The sequence below is a fragment of the Schistocerca piceifrons genome, chromosome 5, assembly GCF_021461385.2.
Source record: "Schistocerca piceifrons isolate TAMUIC-IGC-003096 chromosome 5, iqSchPice1.1, whole genome shotgun sequence".
NCBI lineage: Eukaryota > Metazoa > Arthropoda > Insecta > Orthoptera > Acrididae > Schistocerca > Schistocerca piceifrons.
Window position 1 is genome coordinate 75132454 of NC_060142.1, and position 24436 is coordinate 75156889.

Sequence of the window (24436 nt, forward strand, 5' to 3'; positions counted from 1 at the left end):
CCCTCATAAAACTATAATTCTGATCAAAGTGCATAAATGCAACAATTAATAATCTTCTTCACTTCAAATCAATATTATTTTTCTTTAAACTAACAACTTAACTATTTTCAGGCAGCTTTTCAAGTAAGGCAAATTATTCAATAAAATGACTGCAGATTGATTTTAAAATGTGCTGGAAGTGGTGTATTTCTCAAACTATAAAACTGAACTTTTAACACTATCACTCCACACATTAGGAAGTAATCACAACTATTTTTACAGCTGTTGATTAGGTCTTTCCATAATAAATTAGGATACTTAAATTCACTAGGATAGGATTCCTGTCCAGGTTTGTGGTTTGGGATAATCATGGGTGTAAGATAAGAGTTTTAAGCAACACCATGATTATTATTAAAATCAACCAAATTTCACAAATACCTGGTTCATTAACAGAGTGCCAAATATAAACAATTTAGAAGAAGGCTGGTGGCACTGGTGGCATAATTTTCAGTTGCTGTTAACATGGCAGCGATGCAGTCATGGCAGTACTATTGGCCTCACCCTATTACAGATTTTCTTGGTGTCGAAATTATATTTTTACGAGGCCAGAAACCATGCCATAATGATAGTATCACCAAATGCAGCATCTGAAGCCCATACATACTGCTCTTAAGCTCCTCAGGCCTCAAAACTCCAAGAATATGAGTCACAATGATTCACTACTGCTAGTGAGATGTTAACCACAGCACTTCTCAGCCAAGTCTGCTTACCCACTTGCCACTTGTGTGCCAACCACACCTTTTCAACTCTGCCAGGCTACTTCATAGTTGTGGGGCTTCCCCACATCTTTTACATTCACCCTAGATTCCTGTGGTGTGCGTACTGTAAGACCTTCGGCACACACACCATCAGGTTATTTGACTTGTCGCTCTAACGAAGTAGGCGAGTGTCAGCAATATGTCTTGTGGTCTTATCATGGCGTGTTTATCTTCTGCTGTTAGGTCAGATGATAGAAATGCCACTTGCACGCTTAGAGTAGCAGATTGACGGTGACCAGCTTTAAATAGAACTTGATTAATTTTCACACACATTTATTAAAATAATAAAAAGCATAGACATTACGTAACTTGATTCTGGATGCTGTTTACAATTGACAATCTGAAGTTTCTTTGGTCTTGGTACGTTAATCTTATTCTCACATATCTCTGATACTTGACAAAGTGTCTATTCATTTATCTTCATGGCTATGTGCAGGAATATGATAACCTTATTAGGTGCAGACTGAAACTTGACTATAGACATCTTCATGGCTATCTTCATGGCTATGTGCAGGAATATGATAACCTTATTAGGTGCAGACTGAAACTTGACTATAGACTGGTACGGACAAATGTAGACTGGTACAGACAGGTGCAGATAAATGCAGACTCATACAGACTAATGCAAACTGACTGACTGGAGGTCTGTACACTCGTTATAATACCTCACGCATTCAGGTATCACTGCGCGAGTGTGATCCATGAGGAGAAAAGGTTCTACGTTAACAGCAATCTCATTGGCTGTGTTACATATTAATACACAGATCGGCGGAAGCAGAATTTGGTCCGTCTCTAAGGCAGCGCCATCTCGTAGTGCGGAGACGGACGAGCTCTGCACCTGCTCTGTTGTGCTTAGCGCGGCACGCTCTAGTGGGAAAGTTGTGTATGCGCAGACTACGCGGAACTATGTACACAACAATTCCCTAACTATGGAACAAGTCATTTACAGTACATTATATAACAATCATTCCAGTAATTACTTAAATCCACAAGCCCAGTCTAAACAACAATGTTCAAAAAATTCACTTAACTGAAATATGTATTCTTAGTCAAAGAATTTCCATGACAGATACGTACAACACTCACTACAAATTGACATAGAAACATTGATACAGATACAAAATAGATCAAAAATAGGTGTTATAGTGGTATTCAGTAGTAGTCTGTAAAAAAGAATTTCAGGTCAAAATTCTGCTGTTGCAATCCATTTAAAAAAGAAGATAATGCAAAAGTATAGAAGAATTTGAAGAATGTTGAGTGGATGCTAAAAAAAGTCTATGAAATGTGTTCGCTGTTGCAAATATGAACAACCATCAGCTGTGTAATGGAATGGTGACAATGAAAATGTGTGCCAGTCTGCAACTTGAACCCGGATTTCCCACTTATCGTGAGCAGTTGGCTTACCATTAGGCTATCTGAGCATGCCTCATGCCCAATCAATACATGCATACGTTGTCAACCACATGTCTACAACCTTCACTGGTAGATCCATTATGTACATTCCCATACAGGGGAGACATTTTAATTGATAGTCACTTGCTCAGTGTCGGTGGATAAGCTGGGCAACTGACTTTCAACTTTTCTGGTACCATTTCTCATGGTCCCAACCTAGGTCCTGTACACGGCAACTGATCCTGCATACAAAACTGTGACTGTTTACATTTGTCACCCATCTTCTGTTCTGTTCACCATTCCTTAAACTAATTACTTAGTATTTGCAACACTGCTACTTTCCTGTATTTCTTTCTAGGTTTATGTATAACATGAAAATCAACTTCACTCAATTGTAATGCCCATCATGTAAATCTACTAGATGGATCCTTCAGCCTCCTCAACCATTTCAATGCTGCATGATCTGTTCGCACCCAAAACTTCTTTCCATAGAGAAAAACGCTTGATGTAGGTGATTCAAACAATGGAAAATCCAGGATGGAATGTAACAGTACCAGAGAAGGAAAGTTGCTACTCACCATATAGCGGAGATGCTGAGTTGCGATAGGCACAATAAAAAGATTCACACACTCATAGCTTTTGGCCATTAAGGCCTTTCTCAGCAGTAGACACACATACACACATGCACACACACTCACGCAAACGCAACTAGCACACACGTCTGCGGTCTCAGAGAGCTGAAACTACACTGCAGCTCTCTGAGACTGCAGATGTGTGTGCAAGTTGTGTTTGCGTGAGTGTGTGTGCGTGTGTGTATGTGTGTCTACTGCTGACAAAGGCCTTAATGGCCAAAAGCTATGAGTGTGTGAATCTTTTTATTGTGCCTATCGCGACTCAGCATCTCTGCTATATGGTGAGTAGCAACTTTCCTTCTCTGGTATTGATGTAGGTGATTCCATAGATAAGGCTCAACATTTCCATTGTGTGGACTTCTTTCTCGATGCATAGGCCACAGGATGTTCTGCACCTTCAGCCACCTTCCTCAGCACACACTGAGGTGGGGTTGGTTGCATTGCATGACTGAATGAATTCTTTATTTAAATTTGGAGACACTAAGACTGAACTCACTCTCAAAATTTCTTTCAGTTTCCCAAAATCGTGACAATCTACCAACCATATAAATCTTGAACCTTCCTTCAGCAATTGCGTTAATGAATTGGCAATATCTGAAAGTCCATTTATGAACCTTCTATAATAATTCACAATGCCAAGGAACAATTGCAGTTCCTTCACTAACTTAGGTACAGGAAATTCACATGTAGCTGTAATTAACTTTGGGTCTGTCTTAACCCTATCCTTATTTACTATGCAACCAAAGTATGCCACCTATTCTAGTACAAAATTACACTACTCTGTACTCAGTGTTAAACTTATAGCCCTTAACGTCAAGAATACGTCTCTTAGGCATTGTATGTGCTGCTCCATGTTACTCACAAACATGATTATGTTATCAAGATACACCATGCACTTGTGAAATGTACACTTTCACATCAGGAAATATCACAATTAATAAAATGTTCTGGGCTCTTATGCTATGGTCAAATGTATTTCACATTTAAACCTATTGTTTTGTCCCCATCTGCGGAGTACATTTCCAAGAGGGATTGTAGTTTCTTTGAATTCTGATTCACACCTGGCTCACTGCTGAATGCAGTAAAATTTCGTTTACGTATGCTTCCGCACAATGGTGTGACATCACATGTCTTGAATACCTGAGCACTGTTGGCTGTTCTTGATTCCCATCTGCTGTTTATAGCACCCCATGGTAGAAGACTGGTACACATCTTCTTCAGCAGTGGGATTCAAATGTCATTCAGTTTCATGTTATCCTTCGTGTTGAAATACCTGGGTTATTTTACAATCTCTATGACCTCTCTCTATAACCTTTCATGGCATCTGCTTGTGGCTGTCAGTACTTGAGTCCTATCAAAATGAATGTGGTGATCTCCAGGCAGCAAAGCATGTTCCGCAATAGCTGATCTGTCAGTGTCCCCCCTTCTGCAATTGCCCTTGTGCTCTTCTAGTCATTTTTGACCATTCTTTTTATAGGACCCATGTACACCTAGTCACAGCTACATGGAATCCTATAAATTCTTCTGAAAATGCCTCATCTGTCCACATATATAACACCTTAAATTGGCCGGAAAAAAAAAATCCATTTAGCTTGCAGTCCTGTGCACATGTCAAATTTCCTTGCATTCTACTGCCGATCTGACAGCTGTGCACAATTAATTGGAACCATCATACTCTCCTTGACATTTATGCAGGCAACGCTCTTAAAAATGTGTCAAGGGCCCTCTACTCAGCTTCATGTAACATTAATTCATTCGCCACAGCATTCTGTCCCACCCATACAAACAACTATTGATCTTCGTTATCCAGTCTACAGATTCTTCCACTAATTCTCCATGCCTCCTTATTACCATGCCCTAGTGATGTCTAAAATGCCTAAGACTGTTCTGCTTTCTGTATGTTTAAATAACTGCCTTTCAAATTCTTCAACTGTTTCAGCTCCTTTGAGAGCCTCCACATAAGCATTAACATTTGATTTCCCAATTAATTTTAATATTGGTACCCTAAAAGACCACCTGTTCCAAACTCCTAAGGGCCTCCACAAATGCTTGCACATACTCAGTGCACTTACCAGAGAAAGGAACAGCTAAACTTGCAGTTGACAAATCTATATTTCACTGTACTCCAAGTTGGCCACATAACTCCCTATTGCCAGATGTCAGTTGTGCTACCCTTTCCAAAAATATATGTACTGCCCCTGGTTCTGATACTCCTTGCAACTCTGACTCTGCCAATGCCTAGCCCTTCTCCATTCTCATTTTGGAATACCAGAAATTACAAAATGTACAAATTGAATTACATGAACTTAATTCTTACACCTAATCATCAGCCATTTTTAATTCTTGCCACTGTCTAGCCATGTATCTGTAATGCTTAAACAGGAATCATACCACTGCTACTGACTGAACATGGCACTGAATGACCATCCAAGTTGCACTACGTATATCTGACAGGTACTAACCAATCATAACCCCATTACCTCTAAAGTGTGACAAATCCACATCCTTACTTTTAACAAAATTTATGTTACAAAAAGCATTGTGGTCAAGTTTTTTTCTGTGACAAATACACTTTGACAAAAATTAAATTTCTTGACTCACCGTAAAGTAAGTTTAGACGTTGAGAAAGGTGATACCAGTAGTCTGATACCAGTTGTAAGCGGACTCATGGAGATGAGATTGAGGGAGAGGGACACCTCCCAGTGCCAATTAAACAGGCTGCAGTTCCAAATGCTTTATTATGGCACCCTGCCTTAGCCCAGTACAGGAAGCAGCAGTGGCAGTCAGTGGCCTCGTGCATGTTGTTGTCCTACAAAGCTGTCAGAGTGCAGTGTCAGCTGGACAGCAATGCACGACCCAAGTGTTTTTGCGTGGTTCATGAACTGTGCCCTGTCCAGAACATGGCAGACCGGTAATTTAATGGCAGTAATACACTGCTGCCTAGTCAATGGCTGGCAGGCTGCCAGCCAGGGCCAATACTGGGCTATTGTGGCAGCATCTCCAAGTCCTGTGGTCTTTGAACACATTGCCCTGATCCTGAGTTGAACTGTGGCCCCCAAACAACATTCCAGGTGGCAGCAAAGTGATGATGATAGCGCTGTGTTACTAACAGAAGAAATGGTTAGGTATTGAGCTGCTCTTGTTTGGGGTATACTATGCCTTGTGGATCGTGTACTAGACATTTCAGTGGCTTCTTGTGTGGAAAGGCTTGTGGCATCTACCATTTGTCTATTGCTGTGTCAACTGTTTCCACACCCTGCCAGGCCGGCTCGCCTCACAATGCTATGATGGCTGTGTTATATTTCGTAAAGCGTAACACCCGCACTTGAATGTGGCTGGTACTGCTGTAATTCACCTCCAACTTCGCATGTCTATGACCAAAAACGGCCTGTGCACTATGTTGAGGATGGGCAAATGTATTGTAGGCAGTGTCTTTAGTAAACCTATTGCATCTTCTTAGTGTTCTGCCAGATTAGATTGTTACTTGTTCCATTGATCATGAGTACGACACTTCGTAATGATGTGGAACATGTCAGGTTAATAAAAGGTGTTTATACAGGATATTACATTACACAAAATATTACATGACACTTTTTTGTGGGGGTTGGGGAAATTACCCACTTATTATACCCAAAAATTCATCTAATGAGTAGAAGGAGTTGCCAGTAAGAAATTCTTTTAATTTCCTTTTAAATGCAATATGGCTATCTGTCAGACTTTTGATGCTATTAGTTAAGTGACCAAAGACTTTTGTGGCAGCATAATTTACCTCCTTCTGAGCCAAAGTTAGATTTAACCTTGAGTAGTGAAGATCATCCTTTCTCCTAGTGTTGTAGCAATGTACACTGCTATTACTTTTGAATTCATTCGGATTGTTAATAACAAATTTCATAAGTGAATATATATATTGTGAGGCTACAGTGAAAACCTCTAGCTCTTTAAATAAGTGTCTGCAGGATGATCTTGGATGAGCTCCAGCAATTATTCTGGTTACAAGCTTTTGTGCAATGAACACTCTTTTACTCAATGATGAATTACCCCAGAATATGATGCCATACGAAAGGAGAGAATGAAAAAAGGTGTGGTAAGCTAATTTACTGAGATGTATATTGCTAAAATTTGCAATGACCCTAATAGCATAAGTAGCTGAGCTCAAATGTTTCAACAGATCCTCAGTGTGTTTTTTCCAGTTCAACCCCTCATCAATGCACACACCTAGAAAATTTGAATATTCTACCTTAGCTACTGATTTCTTATCGAAGTCTGTATTTATTAATGATGTCATTCCATTTACTGTGTGGAACTGTATATATTGTGTTTTGTCAAAGTTTAATGTGAGCCCATTTGCAGAGAACCACTTAATGATTTTCTGAAAAACATCGTTTACAATTTCACCAGTTAATTCTTGTCAGTTGGGTGTGATAGCTATACTTGTATCATCGGCAAAAAGTACCAGCTTTGCGTCTTCGTGAATATAGAGTGGCAAGTCATTGATATATATTAAGAACAGCAGAGGACCCAAGACCGAACCTTGCGGCACTCCATTCTTGATTGTTCCTCAGTTTGAGAAATCAGTTTTTTGCGTATTATGTGAACTGTTTATTTCAACTTTCTGCACTCTTCCAGTTAGGTATGATTTAAACCATTTGAACACTGTCCCATTCATACCACAGTACTTGAGCTTATCTAGAAGTATTCCATGATTTACACAGTCAGAAGCCTGTGATAGATCACAAAAAATCCCAACGGGTGACTTCCGGTTACTCAGAGCTATTAATGTTTCATTAGTGAAAGTATATATAGCATTTTCCGTTGAAATACCCTTCTGGAAACCAAACTGACATTTTGTTAAAACTTTATTTTTACAAAGGTGTGAAGCCACTCTACAATAAATTACTTTTTCAAGAATTTTGGATAAGGCAGTCAGAAGAGAGATCGGGTGGTAGTTGTTGACATCAGACGTATCCCCTTTTTTATGCAGTGGTTTAACAATGGCATACTTCAATCTATCTGGGAAAGTACCCTGCTTCAGAGAGCTACATATGTGGGTAAGAAGCCCACTTATTTCTTGGGAACAAGCTTTTATTATCCTGCTGGAAATGCCATCAATTCCTTGTGAGCTTTTATTCTTGAGAGAGTTTATTATCTTCCTAATTTCAGATGGAGAGGTGGGTGGAATTTCAATTGTATCAAATGGTGTGGGTAAGGCCTCTTCTATTAACTGCCTTGCTTCTTCTAATGAACATTTAGATCCTATTTTCTCTGCAACATTTAAAAAATTATTATTCAAAATGTTTTCGACTTCTGGCTTGTTGTTTATCAAGTTTTCATTCACTTTGATGGTGATGCCGTCATCCTGTACTGTTGGTTGCCCTGTCTCCCTTGTAATAATATTCCAAATTGTTTTGATTTTGTTATCAGAGGTATTAATCTCAGATGTGATGCACATGCTTCTGGACTTTTTAATAACCTTTCGTAATGTAGCAGAGTAGTTTTTATAATATTTGGCTGTTTCTGGGTCATTACCCTTTCTTGTTGTTAGATACAGTTCCCTTTTGTGGTTGCAAGATATTTTTATTTCTTTAGTAAGCCAAGGGTTTTGCATGGTTTCTTATAATTAGATTTAACTACTTTCTTGGGGAAACAGTTTTCAAATTCTCTTACAAGTGTATCATGAAATAAGTTATATTTTAAATTAGCATCGGGTTTCTTGTACACCTCATCCCAGTCTAACTGCTGAAGATTGTCTCTGAAATTTGTAGTTGTTGAGTCATTAATTGAATGCACAACTTTGGAGGGTAGTTTCGAATTACTGAATGGAGCTATGTCATATACTGTAACTAGCTGAGCATCATGGTTAGATAGGCCGTTCTCAACAGGACAAAAATTTGAGTTTTTAAACCTATCTTGGTCTATGAAAGTGTTATCTATCAACATGCTGCTGTCCTTTACTACCCAAGTAGGAAAATTAATGACAGATGTCAAATTGAAAGAACCGAGCAAGACTTCCAGGTCATTCTTTCAGTGAATCAACATTGAAGACACCACAAATAATAATTTGCTTTCCCCTATCTGACAGATAGCACAACAAGACATCCAAGTTTTCCAGGAATAAATGAAAGTTTCCTTAAGGGGCCTATATAGTGTTACAATTGTAAAAGAGCCCTCCTTCAGTTTAAGTTGACAGGCACATGCATCTATATGTTGCTTTAGACAAAACTTTTTAGTATCTAAGCTTTCTACACAGTGATAACTTTTGACATATATGGCAACTCCTCCTCTCACCTTATTCTCTCTACTCATATGTGCAGCTAGTTTATAACCACTGATATTTACCTTCTCCATATCAGACACAATGTCTTCAGTTTGCCTTCCCCATAACGTTATCTGTGTTATTGTTCCAATTTAAAATGTTTGTAATTGTAATTCTTAAGTATTTAGTTAAATTGACACCCTTTGGATTTGTGTGATTTATCATTTAATCTAAATATAATGGATTTCTTGTAGTACTCATCTGGTGATCTTACATATTTCATTATTTAGGGTTCATTGCTACTTTTTGCACCATACAGATATCTTGTTTAAAGAGAAGGAAACATTTACATACTGACTTTTCAAGAGATCAGATACCTGAATAAACATCCAATAGAATCAGAAAGGTACAGAATCTATAACGGAAGACCTGTTATAAATATAGCTCAAATGTGATGACTCTATGAAGCCATTGTAGTCAAAAAGAATATAATGGAATCCATCCACAGTTTTACATCACCATTAAAGAGGAATAGATGAGATGAGATGAGATGAGATGAAAAAATAACAGGTGAATGGAGGGAATCAATGGTTATCATCCATATACACAAATATACAGATAAATGAAATCAGAAGAACTGAGGGGGAATTTCACAGCTAGTCACAACATACAAAATACTGTCATGTATTATATTGTGAAGACTCACATTCTTTACTGATGACATAACAGGGGACTACCAGAATGGTTTTTGAAAAATAGATCAACAATAGACAGCATATTCTGCATCAGGACCATCAATGAAACAGTATTGATATACAACAAGGATATTTATTACCCATTATAGACTTTTTAGAAAGCCAACTATTAAGTGCACAGAGAAACTTTATGGGAGATCATGGCAGAATACAGAATCTCTAAAAAACTTAGCATCCTGGTCAAAAGTTGTATGGAGAAGATGGTAAGCAGGGTGACATACTGCAGCTCAATAAAATTTTCTCAGGCTTCCAGGCGCGTCAGGTGGTTAAAATCCCACGAGCTTTCGACTGCGCTCTCCTCCGTCATTGTCAAGTGGTAAGACTGACAGCTGAGTTGCCGTGGCCGCGTCGTTATATAGCTGCACTGCTGGTTGTGACATCACTAGTGCTCTCTTCCTCACCATATATAGTAATGTTTTCATCCCGTGTCTGTCGCACCCATTTTAACCTCACGATGGCCAAGCCCCAGGCTGTGCTGAGCTGCAAACCACCATCCTTGTTGATGGTGTTTTCAGACGTTTTTATTTCAATAGCTTCTCTTATGACACTATCCCAAAATCCCTTCGTCCTCATAACAACAGATGTTTCGTCGAATAGAATTTGGTGTCCATTTTCTAAGGCGTGTTCTACCATGGCTGATTTTTCTAGATAGTGTAGGCGTAAGCACCTCTCATGTTCTGTCCGGCGTTGCTCCACAGTGCGTACTGTTTGGCCAACGTAGTAACAGCCATACTGACATGGTATCTTGTACACTACAGGCGTTCTAAGCCCAAGATCGTCCTACACAGGTCTCATGAGCTATCGAATTTTAGCCGGCTCCTGAAGAGACATAACCTTTCATCGGTGTTCAGGCCCCCAACAAAAATTCGACAGCTCAAGTTACCAGAGAAACCCAGAAAATAAATGGACAACTTTTGGGAAACTTGACGATGCAGCAAAATTCCTCACCATGTTAAAATGTTGCTCAGTGAACTCATTGCCCAAGTGATTTGAGAAAATAAAAGTAGAACAATAGTGGGAGACTACTGAGGACATGTAAGCACCAATGATGATGGGGAAAGACTTGCCGCTTTCTGTAGATGATCCAACCTGCAGCTGAACATACGTCAAAGCCCTCCAACGGAAAAAGAAAATGTGGAACACAGTGCTAAGAGAGTTACAGATTGACCGTGTTACAATAATAGCACAATACTGAAAAGAAATACTAAATTTCAAAAGTAAGTAAGAGTGCAACATTGACTCTAACCACAACCTCCCAGAGATCGAAGTAATATTTCAGCCAAACAGACCAATGTGAAAGACCAAATCTAAAATCAATAACTGAAGCAAGAGAAGATGTGAACCATGAAAACCTGTCTAATATGGAGATGAACAGCTGTGAAGAAATCAAAGAAGCTTTAATGTAAGCATCCAATAGTTCGTAGGCTCTTCACAAAAACAGAAGCAAAGATGATGGAATGAGAAATCTGACAAAACACTTGAAGGAAAAATATCCTGAAATAGGTGGAACTTGAAGATGACTGAGGAAAACTGGAAAGACTTCAAGAATGAAAGAGAAGAAACAACCAAGATCATTAGAGCAGAGAATAGGAAAATGACAAAAGTAAAATGCTATTTATGGATTCTTCCATTATATCTTGGTAGAACATTTCCATATTTAAGGTTTAATATCAAGTACACTGTTTTTGCTCTACTGATTGTTGTTTATCTTGAACTAGTTTTTGGCTTATTAGGCCATCTTCAGGAAACAATTGACTAGCTCCTGAAAGTGACAGTGGTTCGATAACTGAACATTTTAGACGAAGATACAATCACTTGCATATAGTGTTGTACATCAAACTTGTTTCTTAATGTTGCAATTACACTTTACACAATAGACAATGTACAATGGACAATGTTAAGCACTATAATTAGCTAAACTACACAATATTACAGGTTAAATGTTCTCCAGCCCTCGCCCCCCACCCCCGAGATACTGTTTAACACAGTATTCTTCATTTATGTCATGCAACAGACATGTTTTTCAACATCGTAAATTAAACTCTAGGCAATGGACAGTATTACACACAATAATTAGAATAAATAATCTTACATTATTACAGGATATATGGCTACAATGCCAAGGTCTGTGAGGTTGTGAAATTGGTTGAAAGCTACCTAACACAGTACTAGTAACTTATGTTGAGAAACAAAAATGTTTTACACTGTAAATAACATTGTTATGCAATGGGCAATACTGAATATAGTCCACTATTCAAATATAAAGTATTACAATCTATATTGTTGAAGATTGTGTGGAGAGGAATAGGAAATTCCGTTATGTTTTAATTTTGTGTAGCAGTATGTGTCATTGTGGCGGTTTGTGAGTATATAGCTTTTTGATAGCAACATATGAAGCTTGAAAGTGGCAATGTAGTCAACTGTAATTGAGCATTCAGAACCAGCTGGGGATTTTAAGCTAAATGTTTGTTTATCTCAAATGCTTCTAATAGTCTCACTTTTCTTCCTCTGTTGCCTACATGTAGCAGTACGCTGTGGATTTGGTATTTGTGTCCTTCCTTCAGCACATGTTCGGCACAGGTGGAGTCTGACTTGTGTACCATCAGCCTAGTTGTTATGGTCCTGCCTGTGTGACCAATATACAGTTTGTTGCAATCATTGCAAGTGATTTCGTAAACACCACTTTTAATAAAGCTTTTTTGTCCTTGCTGTTCAGTAGGCTATGGACTCTAGTGCTCTTACATAAAATAAAGTTTTTTTAATTGCAGGATTTGAGGATTTTGGCCAATCTTTCAGATAGCTTTGCTTAATATGGGGTACTACTCTTGGTTGGTTTTAGATATGACTGTTGCTGCAGAGGAGGCATACACAAAGGGTAAGACTTTCTTCTTTGTTCTTTTTATGTAAAAAGTTGTTAATTAATTCAGGGGTAAAGCCATTGTTCAATGTAGTACATTTAATTGTGTCTGATTCTGTTGGAAAATTCTGTTTTGACATTGGTATCTACATAAGACAATATACCATGAAATAGAAGGCAGCATGTTTGTGTGATATTAAATCTTGGGAACATCAGGGTCTGTGTGTTTTCGTATTGTGAGTTTAAATGTTCAAGGAATGCATTCCCAATTGTCTTTTGGTTCCAGTCCACAGACACAGTACATCTTCTACATATCTGTACTAATATTTGATGTTATCACTGAGAGGCTCATTATGTAGGAACTGTTTTTCGAAATGGTCCATGAAAGTTTCTGCTAAAAGAGGACTGAGACGAGGCCCCACTGCAAAGCTAACTATCTGTTTGCATTGAGTACCTTCAAAATGAAAATAATTTGTTGTAAACATGTCTGGGTGATCAGTTTTGTGTCTTCTACTTGTACAAGGTTGATACCTGCCCTGTATAGTAGTTCTGTCAAAATATCAAGGTGTTCTTTCACTTTCTATGTTTGTAAATAAGCTGCTAACATCAAAAGATACTAGTTTTACGCTATTTGGAATAGGGAGGTCTTTAATTTTGTTAGCAATGCCCATGAAATTAATAATGCCAATCTTAGATTTAAATTTTGTCTCAGTTTTGATACAGAAATGTACTTCTTGATAATTTTGTAGTTTGGTGTGATGTATGTTGGCACAAAAGATCATAAAAGTGGGCCTTTCCTTGTGTTGTTTACGAGATTCACATGCCACTGGGTTCATGTTGTTGAAATACTTAGCTTCATATTCACAAGGTACACTTTTGCAGGTCTTGGTTAAGTCTTTAATGTCTCTGTTGGTGGTTTTGGTGGGATCTTTGGTGTAGATATGGTAGCAATTGAGTGTGAGAAATTGTTTCACTTTCTTAACATAATTACTTTTATCTGCTTTTGTGATAATGTTGTCATTTCGAGTAATTTTCTTCGTTATGTTCTTCAGTGTGTTGTGGTCCACATATTGTGATGCAGGACTGTCTAACTCAAGCCATTTTTGTATATCATGACTTACTGTGTGCTTGGTTGCAACTTCATTGTTTTCTACATCTTTCATTGTCTTTCCCGTCTATTTTTCACCACCCCCTCCCACCTCTGTTAGGTGCAATGCACTTATTCTCACTCTTATTAACTCGTGCATGATGTTTTAGTAGTAATTTCTATCTTGCATATTGCCCTTTTTTCCTCCTTTAAGCTCTCAGGTTTTCAAATCTCGTCTCATGCATCCCCCAACAATCAGTCTTTCCTTCTCATCCCGTATGATAAGTCTCCTCTGAACTACAGTTCTGGTTCACTTTCCCAAAATCTACCCCTTTTCCTATATCTCTCCATTCCTTTTCCTTCACCCTTCTTCCTTTCCCTTCAACCCTTCTGCCTAAAGAAGGAGCCACTGCCTACAAAAGCATCCAAATCACGACAATCTTTTATATGTGTGTTCTGCCACTGCTTGGTAAGTAGATTTTTGATCTATCCAATTAAATAATTTTATTAATATATAGTACAAAAGATAAAAAAAGCTGTTTCAGAAACATAATACAAGAAAAGAAATAATTTAAATTTATTTGAACAGATATTCATTTACCAAAGTAAATAATTTAAATTTATGTTAACAGATATTCATTTGCAGTATAATAGCACCTGTCGTGTAAATATGTTTTCAAAGTCACTTTGAATATTTGTGTTCCTTTTATTTCCTCGATGTGGTATTTCGAAGTAGTTTTTGGCTTATGAGACTATCTTCAGCTTTAGGGAATGAGTAGAAAAGTTATCTGAAACATTTCTGTGGTGTCACCGCCAGACACCACACTTGCTAGCTGGTAGCCTTTAAATCGGCCGCGGTCCGTTAGTATACGTCGGACCCGCGTGTCGCCACTATCAGTGATTGCAGACCGAGTGCCGCCACACGGCAGGTCTAGAGAGACTTCCTAGCACTCGCCCCAGTTGTACAGCCGACTTTGCTAGCGATGGTTCACTGACAAAATACGTGCTTCATTTGTCGAGACAATAGTTTAGCATAGCCTTCAGCTATGTCAATTGCTACGACCTAGCAAGGCGCCATTATCAGTTACTATTGATATTGTGAATCATGTACCATCAAGAACGACGTTCATCATTAATGGATTAAAGTTAAGTGTTCCACCAGCTACGTCCGTTTTTCTAAATTCTAATTTCCTTGTCCTGTTCCAGACCTCACGCCAGCCTGCGTGAGCTAAAACGCGTGCCTTTCGGCCTCCTCTAGTAACACGGTGTTGGCTCTCCTGCCAACCACAACAAGTTCTTTCCATGAAAGAAATGGAAGTGCTAGTAAAAGGTTTCAAATATGTTCCTCCCCATAAACCTTCTGAAAAACAATTCTATTTTTTAAAAGTTGATATAGAATGCAGTGTAAACAACGACATTGCAACCAAACACATAGTGAGTCATGATATACAAAAGTGGCTTGAGTTAGACACTCCTACATCACAATATGTGGACCACAACACACCGAAGAACATAAAGAAGAAAATTACCCAGAATGACAACATTCTCACAAAAGCAGATAAAAGTGATTATGCTAAGAAAGTGAAACAATTTCCCACACTCAGTTGCTACCATATCTACACCAAAGATCCCACCAAAACCACCAACAGAGAAATTAAAAACTTAACCAAGACCTGCAAAAGCGTAACTTGTGAATATGAAGCTAAGTATTTCAACAACATGAACCCAATGGCTCCTAAACTGGGTGAATCTCTTAAACAACAGAAATAAAGGACAACTTTTATGACCTTTTGTGCCAACTTACACCACACCAAACTACAAAATTATCAAAGAAGTACATTTCTGTATCAAAACCAAGACAAAATTTAAATCAAAGATTGGAATTATTAATTTTATGGACATTGTTAACAAAATTAAAGACCTCCCTGTTCCACATAGCATAAAACTAGTATCTTTTGATGTTAGCAGCTTGTTTACAAACATACCAGTTTAAGAATGCCATGATTTTTGACAAAACTACTGTAAAGGGCAGGTATCAACCTTTTACAAGTAGAAGGCACAAAACTGGTCACCCAGACATGTTTACAACAAATTATTTTCAATCTGACGCTGGTCAACACAAACTTTGTAGTGGGGCCTCCCCTCAGTCCTCTTTTAGCATATACCTTCATGGACCATTTCTAAAAACAGTTCTTACATAATGAGCCTCTCAGTGATAATATCAGATATTAGTACATATATGTAAGAGATGTATTGTGTCTGTGGTCTGGAACCAAAAGACAGTTGGGAACACATTCCTTGAACATCTGAACTCACGACACGAAAACACACAGTTCGCTATGGAGATCGGTCCGCCCCTGGTAGCTGAGTGGTCAGCGCGACGGAATGTCATATCTAACAGCCCAGGTTCGATTCCCAGCTGGGTCGGAGATTTTTTCCACTCAGGGACTGGGTGTTATGTTGTCCTTATCATCCTCATTTCATCCCCATTGACACACAAGTCGCCAAAGTGGCGTCAACTCAAAAGACTCGCACCAGGGGAACAGTCTACCCAACGGGAGGCCCTAGCCACACGGCATTTCCATTTACTATTGAGATCGTTGAAAAAGCCATTAATCTGTTAGATCTCCACCTAGATACCACTAAAAACACACAGTTCAGTAATTTACAGAAAACCTACCTCAACAGACTCTGTAATACACTCATGTTCACAACGTGCTGCCTTCTATTCCATGGTATATTGCCTTACGTAGATTAGCCAAAATCCTCAAATCCTGCAATTAAAAAAACTTTATTTTTTGTAGGAGCACTAGAGTCCATATCCTATTGAACAGCTGTACAGCGCAGGCACTGACAGACACACTGAATGCCTCCGAATGTCATGGCAACCTCGGCCGGCGTCCTCCTGAGAGATAGTTACGTGAGGCCACGCTGCCAATCATAACAGGACACGACAAGCGGACTCGGTTACGGCAGGCATATTCCTCCGCCACTTGCCCTATATAGCCGCATACACTGCCACACCTGGCACTCTCGTGTTGGGCTACCTACTTGCTATGTCGATGTCGCACCCAGGAACGATGCTACACTGTGCTACGACTGTTTACCATACCGGACTTGGACTCTGCAGCCGAGTCACTGCCCTTGATCAAGCACCAAGTTGTGTTAGTATTGTGGAACTGTTGGCAATAAACAGAATTTGGAACTCATACCAATCGTTATTTGTTGTTTCTCCAATTACAGATATAACGTTATTAACAGTGGTGTTTACGAAATCACTTGCAGTGATTGCAACAAATTGTATATTGGTCACACAGGTAGGACCATAACAACTAGGCTGATGGTACACAAACACAGCTGGAGATTGCATAAGTCAGACTCCACCTGTGCCAATCATGTGCTGAAGGAAGGACACAAATACCAAATCCACAGCGTAGTGCTACATGTAGGCAACAGAGGAAGAAAACTAAGCCTATTAGAAGCACTTGAGATAAACAAACATTTAGCTTAAAATCCCCAGCTGGTTCTGAATGCTCAATTTCAATTGACTACATTGCCACTTTCAAGCATCATGTGTTGCTATCAACCAGCCATGTGCCCACAAACCACCACAATGACACAAACTGCTACACAAAATTAAAACATAACAGAATTTCATATTCCTCTCCACACAATCTTCAACAATATAGATTGAAATACTTTATATTTGAGTAGTGGAGTATGTTCAGTATTGCCCATTGCATAACATTGTTGTTTACAGTGTAAAACATTTTTGTTTCTCAACATAAGTTACTAGTACTGTGTTAGGTAGCTTTCAACCAATTTCACGATCTCACAGACTATGGCATTGTAGCCATATGTCCCATAATAATGTAAGATTATTTATTCCAATTATTTTGTATAATATTGTCCATTGCCTAGAGTTTAATTTACAGTGTTGAAAAACATGTCTGTTGCATAACGTAAATGAAGAGTACTCCGTTTAATGGTATCTCGGGTTAAGAATCAAGTTTAATACACAACACTATATGCAAGAAATTGTATCTTCATCTACAATGTTCTATTACCTGGAACAACTGTCCTTTTCAGATGTTAGTTCGAAAAACAAAAATGAGTGGAGGATAAACTGTGTACTTATTATTCAACCTTAAAAAAGTAATGTGTAAAAGGTGGAGGAAGAGTTCAAAAAGAAGAATGCGAGTGACTTTTACAGGACCTCCAGAGAGACACTACAAAGAAACCAGCCACCATGTCTGTGTTTTAGGCAAATGAGTGGTAGCATATTAAAATGACAAAGAGAACAGTCAGCTCTTGACTGTTTCATAGTGCTGTCAAACTGTGAAGAGCCTCTGTAAAGATGGGATTCTCAGAAACAAATCCACTGTAATTTAGACTCCAAACCTTGGTAAAATTAAGCATTTAATCATGGAACTCAAAAATAATAAAGCACAAGGTGAAGACAGCATTGCAGCAAAAATGTGGAAAATTGGAGAGGAAGTCGCTGCAGATGGAATACATCGCCTTATAGAAGAAACATGGAAGACTGAAAAGATACTAAAAGACTGGAAATGTTGGTTTCCAAAAAGGCAGGTCATGGGTGGAACAGATATTCAACTTCAAGTCCATTCTGAGAATTGAGCAATAAGAAGGAAGAATACAATAGTAATTTTTGATTCCAAAAGATTGTATGACTCAGTTGATGGTCAAACTTTTTTAGGGTTTCAGAGGAATTCTGACTTTTGGAAAATGATGGAAACTGTAATACAAACCCTGAAAGACACCTTCCCAAAAGTTAAGTATTTTTTGAGAAATCTGAGAACCTTTGAAATAAAGACAGGGGTCAGGCAAGAGAAATATTAACTCCTAATTCTCTACAGTATCATCCTGAAGAAAATAATGAAAATCTGGGAAGAACTCTGAAGTTGGGAGGAGTGAGTGAAATACACCTTAGGAAGAAAGGAAACAACTTTGAAATCAGGTATTTAGCTTTTAGCAGTGACCTGGTCCTTTTAGATGGAAACTGGAAATCTTGCATGAAATCACTGGAAAAATAGGTCTAAAAGTCTCATGTGAAAAGGTGGAATTGTATGGAGCATAGACAGCAAGGATAGAAATACTTGGAGGTAAAATATGGGAAGATTAAAAGACAGATTAATTTAAATACCTCAGAGAATGAATCCAACCCAGTGGACTGGATAGAAGTCAAAGTAAGAGCCAGAAAATTAGACCTTGCGTGACACTAACACAGAACAAGTACAACAAATGAACAATATCCTAAAGGCCAAAATCAGGCACTGTAATCCAATTATAAATTCAGAAGGAATTTATGTTTTTATGTGTCTGTTTATTTAGAATAAGGAACAGTCATGGAAGTACTTGAAAAAAAGGAAAGGAAGAGTGTGAGGAAAATTCCAGGACCCCAAAAGACTACTGGTGGAACTTCAAAGAATAGGAAAATAGGAAGAGATCCATAAGAACATCAAAAGGATTGTGGACTAAATGTGTAAACAACAGTTGAAATTTCATTGACCCCTAGCTAGAATGGACAAAAACCAACTTTTTAAACAGACCTTGTCATATCACACATTTAAAAGTTCACTTTTAAGTAGAGGCAGCTGGTGATCATGTGCTACAGCACACTATAATTTCACACTAAAATTGTGCCATTTCTCTTCAAGTGTAAGCTGTAAATCATGCTAAAATTATGCCAATTCATTTCGAATGTGAGCTGGAAATCCCACTAAAATTATGCCATTTCTCTTCCAATGCGTGTTGGTATACAAATAAAATGGACAAAACCATGATTTGTGGTGCTGCCTCCATGATGACCAGTACCAGTATAACCAATATCGAGTACTGAAATGATGGTCAGCCACACTATGATAGTCAGAGAAGGGATGCAGATGTCTGTTTTCAGTCACACATGCTCTGATCTTATATCATCCCTACTGGCACTGAGGGTGCTGTGTTGCCCGCAGAACCAGGTCAGTATTGTTTGTTGAAAATACATGAAAATTATTGTGAAAGTATAGAGTACAAGCAATTTTAGAGGAGCAGCTGACATATTGGTACTGTAGCCCAGTGACTAAGGGCACCAACTGGCAGTTTGCTGGGTTAGGTTCGATTCCCAGTGCTACCATCATGTACTTTTTTAATTTCTTGTGGCATTAAATGATTACTATAAGATTTAAATATATTTAAGCAGTTCAATTTAGATACGCAAAATAAATATGTTCAATTTAGCTACAATTACTACCCTTATAAGTCAAAAGGCTATTATAGGGAGTGGTAAAAAAGAGCAAATATATGAGGAAATTTAGTATTTAAGTCTATGGAAAGAGTTGTATATGTTCGCAATACACTTTTCTGTTTTCTTTGTTTATTTTCGGTAACACTGATATGTGTAGACTGGGGAAGTGAAAGATCTATGACATATTAAAGCATTAATAATACTAATAATAATAATAATAAATAATAATGGAAATCATAGCAACATACTTGATCTATTGCATTATGTAAAACTAATAATGCAACAATTTTAAGTCATGACATAGTGCAACACAGTCTGTTTATTTTTGTAGTATTGTAGCACATTTGTAAAATTTTGCATGAACCGCCATTGCTTCAAAGTGGGTGGGAGAGGTGTAAAGAGATCCACAAGAAAGTGGCATTATACTAGAACTGATTGAAACTAAGAAGGATTCAGGAGCAAAATGCAGGGGGGGGGGGGGGGGGGGGGGGAAATCATTTGAAGAAACCATTAAAAAAGAGGTCCACACATTACATTTTTAAGAAAGAGAAAAAGCGAAGAAGTGAGAGACTGAATAGGTTCCAGGAAGATAGGGTAAGAGTAGCCAAGAAGCCTACCATGAGGTCCACAGTTGGCCGAATTCAGAATAAAGAAGGGGGATGACTGGCCATTGGGTTCATTGTAGTGGACATGTTGATGACTTACACTGCTTTGGCTACGAAACTGTATATGTACCTAGTACGGGTAACCATTATATTATGTGAGCTGAAAAATGTTGTCATGTACTAACACTTGAATGCCATTCACCCAGAATAGTGGCAATACTGCAAACACAAAATATCCACTCAAAAGCCACATGTTACATCTTCACTCATGTGTTGTGGGAACTTACTGACTGGATACTACTTGTATTGTTGTTGTTATGGTCTTCAGTCCAAAGACTGGTATGATACAGCTCAGCTCTCCATGCTACTCTATCCTGTGCAAGCCTCTTCATCACCAAATAACTACTGCAACCTACATCCTTCTGAATCTTAGTGTATTCATCTCTTGTTCTCCTTCTACGATACTATAAGGCTTGTATTCAGTCAGCATTCTCTGTATTAACTTTGTGTGTTGGGAGTTACTATGAATATTAAAAGTTAATTCATTGCTAAATATTTCAGGTTGCCTTAGTGAATGAGATTTTAATTTCTAAGACACTCCTGTGTCTTCCAAGCTTCTGTACAAAGAGTGAGTGAGTGAGTGAGTGTGCGAGTGTGTGCATGTGTGCATAGCCACAGTTTTTTGTTGTTGTTGTTGTTGTTGTTGGTGGTGGTGGTGGTGTAATATGTAATATATTTTAGTGTAAAAGTTGTGTGTGTGCTGTCTTTTACTGCTTTGTTTTTATATGCACAAATGTAAAGCATTTTAGGTGTTAATCATAGTAGAGTAAGATAATATGAGACTGAGTGAAAGACCAAGTAGCTGTTGTTTGAAAAAAAAAAATAATTAAGTGGTTCAACAAATTATGAGAAGGTGCTGTTGATTGAGAGGAAATAAGTGTTGAAAGTAGTGGTTGTATAAAACATGTTAAAGGACACAGGTGCTAATTTTTCTGTTCCAACAAAACAATTGAAACCTTTAATAAGTTACAGGTGGTTGTTAGTTTTGTGGTAGGTCTCAGTCAATGACAAGGACGGGGAGGGGGGGGGGGGGGAGAGAGAGAGAGAGAGAGAGAGAGAGAGAGAGAGAGAGAGAGAGAGAGCGTGTTGGTATGTATCTGTTGTGATGTTTGATGTTGCAAAAATTTAAATGGCTTAGATAATAAAGTGTGTTTGGTGTATCCATGCATTGTAGACAAATTCTTGTAGATGGAAAATTCAACTGTGATGCTTTAAAAGCTCTGATGTTCTGTTTTTCACATTGGGGGAGGCATTTCTTCCGTGCATCATGAAAGCCCTTCCATTTGTTTCCCATTAAACTGTATCTTCATTTAACATAAAGTCTTCTGCATATGGGACTGTGTCATAAAGCCTCCTGTGTATGGTACTCCGCCGTATTATAAATAACTGTCACCTGTGTTTCAGCTATGGTTGCAGTGGCCTCCTCTTGGGTCTACTGGTGTATTTTTTATGGTAAAGTCACGTATATTTTGTGCAGATTGCTCTGCTTTGCATGACATTGTGTCATAGTTCTAAAAACTAAAGATATTATTGGTTGCTACTGGCAGGAAACATCTCTTGTTATTAGTGCACCCTGTTAGGCTCTGATTGCTGGCAGTCAAGATGGTGCAAGCTTGAGTCTATCCTCTCTATTCATGCTGGGATGTTTTAATATCTCAATGGCCTCTCATATCCTATATTTCACACTCCCTGGGTGTGTGATAAGTACACAGGTTTCAAGAATTTTATTTTCTTGCATCAGTCTTCTACTGTTTGGCCACTGCATATTTGTTGTGCTGCCAAAGTTGAATGTACCACTCATAGTTCTGTATGTTTGCTGCTGCAGGCTTGCTGGTTTTACTGATGTAGACTGGCCCAAACAAAAGAATGCACAAAAGACTGGACATCAACCAACTAAAGCTAGCAGCACACTTACCATATGTGAAGAATGTCTTCAGCAGAATTGGTAAACATCTGCATGAGTTGGTGTCCAGGCCATCCTCTACAACACCTGCAAGATTCAGAATGTATTAGGCTCGAACAAGGACAAGGTAAAGTGTCTGCAGATTGCAGGTCTGCACAATGTAGACTATGAGTGTGGAGAAATCTACATCGACAGAACTTTCAGATCTGTAGCAATACACTGGAGCATGAGCAGTACATTCAACTTGGGCAGCACAACAAATCTGCAGTGAGCAAACGCCATGAAGACTGTGGCCCGAAAATAAAATTCAATGAAAGCTGCATTCTGGGATGGTAAAACACAGGATCAGAGAGGCCAATGATATATTAAAACACCCTAACAACATGAACAGAGAGGATGTACTCAGACATGCACCATCCTAGCTGTCAGACATCAGAGTTCAGCTGGCTGCACTAACAACTTGAGACAGATCGTTATGAGCACTTAACTGCCAACTGCATGGCCTTTGTCCAGCATGAGGAAAATGAGAGTCCATACGCCAGTTGTCAGTGTCTAACAATCATAGCGCACTTTGTGAGGAACAATAGAAAACAGCAGATATGCACTTCTTCTACCACAACCTATCATGTAATACCTTAGTTTTTTTAGGACTGTGACCTTATTTTATGTTCAACACACCATTTTTGCCAAAATATAAGGTGCTGTACAACAAGAATACACTGGCTGACCCAGAAATGACCAAAACGTTGGTGATAGTTATTTACAATAAAAGGCGGTTCCATAGCCCAAAGGCTTATGTTAACTGATTCTGGCTGTGGAAGCTTATGCAGTTATATCTTTCTTCATTTGTATGTCCTGAAACAGAGAAAAAAAGGGACATTGGGAACATTAACTAGGAAAGTTTGTATGTAAGTTGCACTGATTCATACATGAGCAGTGGAAAGGCTGGAATAATGTTTGGTTACTGCATGGTAGTGTAAGGATAGATTAAATCCTAGATAAGACTGAGAGATAAGAAATTCATTATTCTTCTTTGTTTACAGATGGTTGAGGTTGCAAGCAAAATGTTGGAAACACTTTCTGTAGAAAGTGCTGCTTCCTCATCAGACAATAAGCCTGCTGATGTTCGTACACCCACACCTGATTACCCCCATATGGGTCCTGATGAAGTCTGAACAATTGTAACAAATTAAAATTTAATTAGTTGGTGTAATAACAATTAGGTGGCTTTTATATTTTGTACATTCTGTGAGATGAAATTAAAGTATAAGTTATTATGAGAAGGGTGATTCTGTTTTCTTTTTTTTCTGTCAGCTGTTGCACAGCTATGTACATTATCATCTAAACTCTGACTTTGATCAAGATAGGAGATATAAATGTTAAGTATTATTGTACAGAAACATTAATATAACGTAGGTTAGCTGAGGGGGTGGGAGATGTAGTTTATTTCAGCCTTTAGTGAAATGTACAATTTTATGTTGGCTCGTGTAAAGCAAGGAACAGTCTTTGCACAACCTTGAAATCTTATCCAGATCAGAACGAATACTTGCACAGCTTCTTCCAGACAGTACTTCACTGTAGATAAATGATCATCTGCAAAACACCAGAAGTTACATCTGTATCTATTAAAAGAACATGTAGATAACACGCTAGACACTCTCTACCAAGAAGTCCTCAATCAATAACCAAGTCATGAAATTTGATTCCCCATTCGCTCGTACTTTACTTAACAAATGTTGTAGTGAGACAAGTGCTTTTTGAAGATCAGGAAATATTACACTCAGTTAATCTCCTTGATCTATGGATTTCAAGTTGTCACATGGGAAAAGTATTGACACCAGTGAT

The 24436-nt window shown here is 38.3% G+C and overlaps 1 protein-coding gene across 2 annotated transcripts in view; it reads left to right on the top strand.

Annotated features, from left to right (window-relative positions):
* The window catches only part of LOC124798459 (Bardet-Biedl syndrome 4 protein), a 139477-nt gene extending 115606 nt beyond the window's left edge, over window positions 1-23871 (top strand). Inside the window, exons 10-11 of one of the 2 annotated variants that reach the window (XR_007016944.1) lie at window positions 12598-12704; window positions 23635-23675. Coding sequence is in view for 1 of the 2 variants with exons in the window: in XM_047261882.1 (XP_047117838.1) it covers window positions 23635-23766 (132 nt within the window). In the remaining variant the exon portion in view is untranslated. Of the gene's footprint in view, window positions 1-12597; window positions 12705-23634 lie in introns of both variants that reach the window. The other variant, XM_047261882.1, reaches the window with a different exon arrangement.
* The last annotated feature ends 565 nt before the right edge of the window (window positions 23872-24436 follow it).